Source organism: Papaver somniferum, unplaced genomic scaffold (genome assembly GCF_003573695.1).
Source record: "Papaver somniferum cultivar HN1 unplaced genomic scaffold, ASM357369v1 unplaced-scaffold_128, whole genome shotgun sequence".
Lineage (NCBI taxonomy): Eukaryota > Viridiplantae > Streptophyta > Magnoliopsida > Ranunculales > Papaveraceae > Papaver > Papaver somniferum.
In genome coordinates, this window is record NW_020621936.1 from 8,012,195 (window position 1) to 8,022,138 (window position 9,944).

At 35.9% G+C, this 9,944-nt stretch overlaps 1 protein-coding gene and 1 pseudogene across 1 annotated transcript; one reads left to right on the forward strand and one right to left on the reverse strand.

Moving 5' to 3' along the window:
- The first annotated feature begins 767 nt into the window (after positions 1-767).
- LOC113332044 lies at positions 768-3,580 on the forward strand. The gene is made up of 7 exons (XM_026578709.1): positions 768-1,026; positions 1,408-1,456; positions 1,546-1,792; positions 2,025-2,177; positions 2,709-2,814; positions 2,919-3,033; positions 3,295-3,580. Exons 2-7 carry the CDS (start codon positions 1,409-1,411, stop codon positions 3,352-3,354), a joined length of 729 nt encoding a protein of 242 aa, XP_026434494.1. The 5' UTR covers positions 768-1,026; position 1,408; the 3' UTR covers positions 3,355-3,580.
- Positions 3,581-3,870: 290 nt separating this feature from the next.
- LOC113331796 lies at positions 3,871-6,349 on the reverse strand (annotated as a pseudogene).
- Positions 6,350-9,944: the final 3,595 nt, after the last annotated feature.

Consider the following 9,944-nt stretch of genomic DNA (forward strand, 5'->3'; position numbering starts at 1 on the left):
AATGAATTATAGTCGAAATAACTTCAATTGATGCAATTTCAACTGATAATAAAGTCGAGATATAAACTCAATTGAAAACAGATCTAGGATAAAGTGAAACTGTAACTTCAGTTCTATTCATCAACTAAACTAAAAGAAAATCGGCATGAAATTGATCTTGAATTAACTTCTCTTCTCTGAATGATGAAATCGAAACCTAAAAACAGGAAAAGAATAATAACATGGAGATTCAGATTTTTTTTTTGAATCTGATTTCTTAAGAGACGATTAAAAACTAAGAAATCGATCTGAATTCAAAAATCGACAGGAGATGATCTCGAATCAACTTCTCTTCAATTAACTTCTCTTCTCTTCTCTTCTGTGAAATCGATTTTTTGAATTGAAACCCAAAGAAAACACGAAGAAACATGGAGAAGATTTGTTATTGATATGTTTTCAATCAACTTCTGTCAAACTTTCCTTTGAAATCGACGAATATACACGGAAGGTCAGTTCTGGATTTTTGAAAGATCCTAAAAACTAAATTTACATATAATCAAATGAAATAGGGTTTTTATGCCATTTCTTCTTCCAATGATTTTTATTAAGGCCAAATAATATGGCTGGTGTTTTTGTAACTCAAAGAGTATCACCTTGTCTTTTTAGAGCTTAATATGATAAGTATATAAGAAATTATTTAAAAAAGAAAAGAAAAAGAAAAGGTTTAGTAGTTTTATCTCATGCCCCGAAAAATCTACCATTGTTGGGATTTCTAGTATATCGTATGAGACACGATAAACCTACAATTCCCTTGGTTTATGTGCCCAGTTCCTTTCTCCCTCCAAAATTGGTATAACATCCTGGTTTTCCCTCCAAAATTGGTATAACTTCCTGGTTTTCCCTCAAAATTTAGGACATTCTTCTCCAACATTTTGCAGTGAGAGAGGAAAGGTTTTGGATTGAGAATTAATAAAAACAGCGTAGAGCACTGCTGGTCTAGGATTTCATTCCTTTCTCGCTCTAGTTCACTGAACTGAATCACCGTGGGTAAGTTCTCCCTCTTTTTCTCTGAATTTATTTTTTAGACTCTTTAGATTTATGAGTATATATTATAAGATTGTGTTCATATTCATTGTATTTGTTCAAGTTTATTCCTCTTTTTAGTTTTAATCGTGGTAGAAGTTTGATATTGCTAGTCCGTTTCCTAGGGTTTCCAATTGAATTGAAGGGATTTGGTAGGGTTTGAAACCCTTAATATTATTGGGAGATAGATAAAAAGGGAAACACTTGTTCCGTATTATCTAATTCAGTTAGCTTTAGAACGCATAAAATCGATTTTTGGATACTCGTGGATTCTTTGATTAGTATTTCATTTCTGTTTTCTGTTGGATAATGAGGAATCGAGGTAATCGTTATATTTCTATACAGGATGGCAAGTCAAGAGGATATTTATTCTCAGATTGATATCTCTATTGAGGTATACTTTAATATACCTTCATTGCCTATTTTTTATATAATTGCATCGAAAAGCCCTAGGAGTTTGATGTTTGAATTGCTGTTTTACAGGAAAAAGATAAGCTTGTTGCAGATGTGATACGTTATGTTCTCTTTAAAAACCACCAGACTTCTGGTTGTCCTATTAAAAGAGAGGAACTTACTTCCATTATAACTAAAACTTATCGCCAGAGAGCACTCCCTGCGCTCGTAATTAATGAGGCCCGAGATAAGCTTTCAAGCATTTTCGGATATGAACTGAAGGAGCTTCAGCGTGCTCGTCCTTTATCTGGGAATCAGAATCGGTCTACACAGCAAAGTAAGAACATGATTCTCAAATTTTCTTGTTTTACTTTTCACTGAAAGAAGATCCCTCCATGTGGTTGGTGGGGTATTCTCCCAGCTTACTGTCCATGTGAATGATTAAGACTACCTAAGCACCTCACATGCACGTGCTTCACCTTGGTGGTCAGTGGCACAATTGCAATATCTTTCATTGTTTCAGTACTCTTATTGTGATTTTATTAATCCTTACAATGCAACTGATCCAGGTCAAGCAGATGTAAAATCATATGTTCTTATAAGTAAGCTACCTCCCGAGGTGTTTCAAAAGTATGTCGAGGATAAGGGAAACATGCATGTAACTGGATTTACTTTTATGGTTATTAGTGTTGTCCATCTTGCTGGGGGTCAAATATCTGAAGGTATGCTATCTGATGTTTTAGTAACTTCATAGTTGATATCTCATAGGACAAGTTTTGGGAGCAAACTTCAGGGTTCTACATTGTACCCGTAGGTAGTAATATAAGAATGGCCTTATTGAAGATGCTAAGCGTGGACATGTTAGACATTCTAACTGTATGTTCCAAAAGGTCCAGGTCTTTTAATGACAACGAGCATGTTCCCTCAGTACATGTTGTTTGATTATCTGAATTTTGCATCATGATCCCCTGAGACTAAAGTCCTAACCATCTACTGGCATGCTCATTGGATTTCAGGTTAGCCCATCCCTGGTTTCCATTAAAAAATGACATAATTTTCTCTTATACGGTTGTAATCATCATATGAAGATTAGCTTCTGTCTGTACTTCGTAGGTCGACTGGCATCCTTGTAGTTGCAAGAGTACACTTCTCTGTGCCACTAGGTCTAGAACAAATCTGTAGATTCAGCCTTTTAACCATTCTATGTGGTGAATCCCAGATTTTGTGACATTTGTATGCTGGAATTACTGCAGAGAATTTGTGGCAGCATTTGAAGCGTCTGGGACTGCTCGAAACAGATCAAATGCACCCAGTCCTTGGAGATGTCAAACAGGCGTTAGAGTCACTTGTTCAACAGAGGTTTGAGCATATCTAAGTATTGTTAGTAGAAGAACGATTTTGACCGGATGGAATGACGAGTTTCTGAAAAATCTTATGCATTTGTCATGGTTAACATTTTGCAGGTATTTGCAAAAGAACAAAGTTAACGGCCCAGAAGGAAATATTTTGGTATATGAACTTGCAGAGAGAGCATTAGACGAATCGGTTAATGCAAGGATGAAAGAATACATATCACAGGTTTGCTTTTCATAGGATAATTTTATTTTTTATTTTTTTCCTCAAAATAGATAGGTTCAACTCAGAACTAGATATACTAGCTTCGAGGAAAAGAGAGGCCAGGCATAATTCTGGCTATGGTTAGGACTTGCTGCCGCAAACACACATAATCTTGCTATTTTGAATATTATTTACTGATAAAACAGAGTTTGCAACTTCCTTGCTTTCTTGTAACTTCTGTGCAAAATAGTAATCTTGTGAACAATTTTGTTTGAGCGGCAGAATGCGAATAAAGAAGTTCAAACTGGTGAAGATGACGAGGAGGAAGAGGAGGATGACTGATGTGCATCGCAAAGTATAGTTGTACATAAACGAAACTACACTTGTTTCTAAGTGACTTTTGCTTTCGATTATTTTAACTCAGTATGTACGAGTTCATCTTATAGATTTTAGTTTGAACAGAAGTTCTTGCTTCGTCCTTTTTTGGGGTCACACATGTGTCAAAGTCTTTTTGGGTTGGTGATAAGAATTTCTAAATAGATGTTTTCTTTTTCTTTCTTTGAGTGTATGTATCTCTGGGTACTGACCTCAAGTCACTTCTGCTCAAAATCAAAATTCTTGGGGGAAAAGATAAGTCTTCCCACATAATACTACCTGACCCACAAAAAGTTTTTAGGCAATATTAGAAAAGTGAAAGATTCATTTTCTGCGGGACTGAAAGAGTATGGTTTTAATGAAGCAGAAAAAGAAATTTAAACTGGATATAGATAGAGTTGTTAAATACACATTGTCACACCAGATCCCATTATTTCAAAACCTTCTCAAGTTGTTTGAATTTCAGCACACAATCAAATGAAGTTTATCTAAGTGCAAACTTCAATTAAAAAAAATGAGAAAGTAGTAAATCAGTTTGATACTCTGTCAATCAATTGTGACAGAAGAAACCATAATTATTATGAAAAACAAATGAGTTAGAATCAGACTGCATTTGCGACACTGCAATCCCAAGTCCAAAACCCAGTACATCTGGATAAATTTGGTCCAAGGACTTCCTTGGCAGTAACAAAAGATCTATAGAACGAAACCCCAAATTTTGCCCTTTCTATACACAAATTCTAAGGACCATTACTTACAATTAACTGCATCCCTGCAACAGAAGATATCAGCAGTATACTAGGTATCACACCCCAGAAACAGTATGTTAGCATACCCATCATTTTCTTTTCCTACTGAAGGAAATCACCTTTCACTCAAAGAAACTGATGCTAAAGATTTGGAAGCCCAAGACCTAGCATTCATTGCTCTTTCCTGCAAGTTGCTTGCCTTGGCAAAAGCTCCCTTAAGTGCATTCAGTACTTGCATAGATGTTAGAAGAGGATGCTCCCACAAGTTGACTAAGCTTATGTCGTGGATATTGTACTTCATCCAAACACAATGGGCACATGAAAGCAGTGATGGATAACCTAAATATAGCAACCTCAGGATCACAAATGTGGTTGCCAATGTCAAGTACATCTCCTCTTGAAACAGATTCTTAGGGAATCTTTTCCACGACAATGGGTAGTTATCATCCTGCCCCGCATCCTCCTGTAGTTTTTCAACATCCGCTGTGTCCACAATTTTCTCCAAAGGTATCTGATCTTGCGATGCAGGCTTAATACCTATAAGACCAAATACATGGATAGTTAGAACCACACAGTTTGAACCATGGAAACAAGTACTGGAACTATTTCCAAACAGCAGAAGGAAATGTTGTTCATTCCAAACAAATTGTATACAAAAGAGCGACAACAGTATCTAAAACTAAAGAAAAAATAGGATGTACCAGTAACATCGCTGTAGAAAGAGTTAAGCGAACTGATAGTACGAGACCCATGATAACGAATTCGATGAGTGGAATTAAGGAGGAAAAGGGTCGGCAAACCACGAACTCCGTACCTAGAGAGCGTGCTGTAAAACACATTATGTAACATGTTACAACCAATATATGGATATACTGAGCAAATATAAAGCAAAATCACTAATGCTTAGTTATTCTTCCCAAACCTTGGCTTAATAGAAGATTCTTTGACAGCAAAATGGTGGATTGAGGGATACAAGGATGAAAGGTGAGCAAAAGTCAGTCCAAACGTTTTAGAGAAATGACACTGAGATCCATAGAAAAGCACAGAACATATTCTTTACTGTTCTGATGAACAAAATTAAGTGCCTTGTGCAATGAAGCCTCATCACCCTGCAAAAACTAAACACAATAAATAACTTGTCGGAACAGTAAACAGTCCATCAACAAGTTTCAGCATCATTTGAGTCATGTCATTTTACAATTCCGTCCATACGCACCCACTTTGTTTATAAGATTTACCTAATCAACCGCAGTTACTATCAACTACAAATCATCGCAATGAAATAAGGAAATGCGACTACTGTTTTTTTATTGAAAACTTTCTTATTCAACTTTCAAAAACACCAAAAACAACACAGTAGATGGAAAACATCTTAGAGATACTGTATCTTCATTTGAAACAACAATGCCATCTAAAAGCATGGGCACCATTATAACCAACAAAACACATAGAGCATACAAATTAACTACGTCAAATCAGGTATACTTCTATCATGAAAGATATCTACTTTGTGCAAAATCACTAGATAGGAAAAATAAATAAAATTGTTTGCAATAATTAGTCAATTGATTCAAGCTCAATAAAAGAGAAATAATAAATTTTAGCTTTTTTAATATAATTTTAGAATAAATATAAAACTAAAAAAAAAATCACTAATTTACAGTTTGTAATTAATCATTATACAAAGCTTTTGGTTGGTAACCTAGCAACAAGCTGGGCTCCAACACCTTTAATATTAATCACAAAAAAAAAAATCAGCAAATAATACCTCAGTAAGGACGAAATTTGTTCCTCCAACAGATTCAACATTGAAGGAGGAGTTGATACACACCTCCTCTTCAAAAATCGGGATCGAATCAGTGATAGAAATCACAGGACAAACAGGTGAAGATGAAGAAGACGTAAGGGATTTACCCAACGGTAGGCTCCCAAATGCAAACAACATAAGAATCCATGTAAAGCAAAACCTGATTTTCTCCATTAGGGTTTCACAGGGAGAGGGGAAAGAAAGTCTTAGATAGAGAGGATTTGGAAAAGGGTGGTGGTGGTGTATTGGTTAGACAGCGCATGTTAGTACGGAGCAGTTGTAGTTAAAGACTGGAGGAAAGGTATTTATTAAATCATGGCTGGCGCCTGACGAAGATGCTACGAAGTACGAAGGAGGAGAAGGAGATAACACTAGTGTACTGTAGCTAGTACCGGACAGCATTCACTCGTGCGTTCTTCTTTTGTTATTGGGGCTGTTTGGTAAGGAAAAAATTTTGAACTCGCACCGCGAGTTCAAAATTGAATTCGCAGCCTCAAGAACCGTTGGATATGCTAGATATGACATAAGCAAACTGGAAACTTAATCCTAGTTATCTAGACGGATTTCTAAATATACGCGTATCTTTTCCAGTATATTTCACATATTGTCCAAGATATATCATATATTTTATACCCGAATTTGGCTCGCAATCCTTATTTTTGGTGGGATCTTTGGTATATTTTTTGGTATATCCTTATTTTTGGCGGAATCTTTGGCTCGCAATATTTTGGAAAACCTAAATATCTTATTCTTTTGGCAGACTTAACATTCCCTTTTATCTATCCGAAATAAAAATTTGGAGTTGCAGAAATAAAATCACAAGAACGAAGCTCGTACTACTGGTAATCTTTTTCCTATAGATGATAATTGCATCTTAATTTCACTTACTGCATTCCGTTCTCGTTTGTGATAAATTAATATACCATGTAAACGACTTCTGGTTGTGTGCAACCATTGAGATACAACTATTCGTCCATTCCAATCAAGATTACAATAAAAAAGAATACTTGGTAACATTAGTTTATTTCCTGATTCTTATTTTTTATGTGCTTTGAATTCAGAATGATCTTTTGTTTTTTCCACCGAATTCTCTATATAATCGAATTCTATGAAACAAACATTTTAACTGTTATTGATGAATCAGGTCATGCCATGGTTCTTATTTTTTTTTTGATCAAAAGGGAAGTTGTATTAAGAAGTAGAAGAATGTACATAGTTTCTACCAGAGGTAGATGAAAAAAAGAAAGCTATAGATTACATGAAGATAGGATCCCAGGTATTTAACACAGAACTTGAGAAACTCAAGTGAATACGATGTCCTGTTGCAACTACCCAAGCTAGGACTGCAGATTTAACTTCGTTAACCAAGTCATCATCTGCTTTATAAAGATATTGAGTTTCGAAACGTCTGCAGTTCCTTTCTCTCCAAATCGTACTAACAATTGCTGCTGGAATCAAATCCCAAATATAATTACCAGAGCTTGAGAATAAATGGTGATGCCACATATCTGCTAAGATCTTCATAGAACCAGGCAGAACCCACACCCAACCTGTTTTAGGGATCAGGCTAAACCATATCTTGTATGCAATCTTACAATGGATAAATAAGTGGTCTTGCGACTCAGCACCAATTCCAAATAAAGCATAAGAATTATACAAGTTCATACCTTTGTGTAGAAGTACATCTATGGTATTCAGTTTACCATGAATTAGACTCCAGATTAAGATATTGATCTTAGGAGGTATTGTAGACTTCCAAATAAAATGATACGGAAAGTTGTCGACACCGAATTCACTAACCAGTTTTGCATAAAGTGATTTGACTGTAAAGACCCCCGTGGTGTTGAGTCTCAATCTTCTCGTGTCTGGCAATCCATCCCGAGCTGGTGGGTTGTCGCCAATAACAGTTAGAAGTGCAGCGTAATCTTCAACCTCTAAAGAATGAAGTACTCTCTTGAAATCAAACTTCCAATACCGTTCGAAGATACCATGTCTGCTGACTTGACGTTTCTATATCTTGATAACTTATACAAATTTGGATAAACAGTTGCTAGAGGAAGTTGACCACACCATACATCATTCCAAAAGGAAATTCCTCTACCTGAATGTAAATGCAATGTGCATTTATCGCAGATTAATCCTGCCATTTCAGCAATGCTCCGCCAACAAGAAACACCATAAGATTGAGTTATTTTACCGGGATTCCAAAAGGAGAAATCATCCCCATATTTGTCTACTATAATTTTGTACCAGAGTTTATTCTTTTCGACACCATACCTCCAACACCATTTAGCCAATAGTGCTTGATTCATTAGCTTAAGATTGCAAACACCAAGACCACCTCTCTCTTTAGTTGCACGGACCATGTCCCAATTAACTAAATGAGATGTCTTTGCACCATCCTTGTATTCCCACAAGAAATTACGCATCTTCTTTTCTAGGATCTTGATAACTGAAGCAGGGGCCTTAAATAACGAAAAATAATAAGTGGGAAGAGAAGACAAGATACATTTTAAAAGAGCAAGTTTACCTCCTCTAGATAAAGATATCCTTCTCCAAACAGATAATCTAGCATCAAGCTTCTCAAAAATTGGATCCCAAATTACTTTTGAGCCAGACTTTGCACCGAGAGGCATCCCCAGATACATAAAAGGTAAGCAATCAGTTGAACAACCAAATTCCTCAGCCCAGATATCTAAGTCAGGTACATCCCCCACACCAATGAGCCTATTTTTAGATGTATTTACCTTTAGACCAGCGATGAACTCAAAGCAATGTAAAGCAGAGAATAAGTTAAGTAACTCTTCCTTGTTATTATCCACAAAGAAAATAGTGTCATCTGCATAATGAAGGTGATTGACTATAATGCTTGTAGGGGGAAACAGAGAAGCCACTGAATAAACTTTGATTAGATGCTTTATCCATGAATCTAGAAAAACCTTCCATAGCAACATTAAAAAGAAGAGGAGAAACCGGACAACCTTGTCTTACACCTATAGTACTAGTGAAGTAGCCGAATGAAGACCCATTAATAAGAACCGAAAAGGAGGAAGTAGAGTAGCAAAACCTCAACCAATCACACCATTTCTTGCTGAAACTCATTTGTTGTAATACAAATTCGAGATATCTACAGTTTATTCCGTCAAAAGCCTTCTCAAGATCAATTTTGCACACAATTCCAGGTTTTCCAGACTTAAGTCTGGAGTCCACCAACTCATTAGCAATTAATGTACCATCAATTATTTTCCTACCTTTAATATATGCACATTGCACCGGAGAGATGAGCTTATCCATAACAAGTTTAAGCCTTGTATCTAGAACTTTTGCTATGATCTTGTAGACGCTTGTAAGAAGACAAATAGGTCTACAATATTTTATAGTCTCAATATGATCTTTTTTAGGTACAAGAGTAATGAAAGTAGAGTTATGTTTAGAGTTGATAGTACCTGTAGTGCGAAATTCGTTTACCGTACTCATAATATCTTCCTTGATAAAACGCCAACACTTTTGAAAGAAAAGTATAGGAAAACCATCCGGACCCGGAGCTTTATCATTAGCTAAGTCACTGATAGCATGCAAATCTTCTTCTTCAGTAAAATTATCTTCTAAAATAGAAGCTTCCGTAGAGGTGATAGAATCAAATCCAATCCCCTCTAAATCAGGTCTTATAACTTTTTCTTCAGTAAATAGTGTTTTATAGTACTCCACTATATGATCTTGAAGCCTTCCTCTGTCAGAAACCAATTCATCACCAATGTAAAGTTGTCTGATTCTGTTGTATCTTCTTCTAGCAGATGCGTTACTGATGAAGAATGATGTGTTCCTATCTCCTTCTTGTAACCATTTAGTATTTGATTTGATTTTCCATGCAGTTTCCTCCATCTTTGAAATCTTCTCAAACTCCACTTTGTTCTGAAGTTTCATAATCCGCTCCTCTTCATTAAGAATATTATCTTCCGCAAGTCCATCAAGTGTTTGAATATCAAAGAGAATAGCATTCA

Bases quoted from the DNA above. Each gene is read 5' to 3' on its own strand.
- LOC113332044 (XM_026578709.1), top strand. From the start codon at position 1,409: ATGGCAAGTCAAGAGGATATTTATTCTCAGATTGATATCTCTATTGAG. The intron at 2,815-2,918 runs GTTTGAGCATAT...AACATTTTGCAG, and splicing joins GAGTCACTTGTTCAACAGAG to GTATTTGCAAAAGAACAAAG. The intron at 3,034-3,294 runs GTTTGCTTTTCA...TTTGAGCGGCAG, and splicing joins TGAAAGAATACATATCACAG to AATGCGAATAAAGAAGTTCA.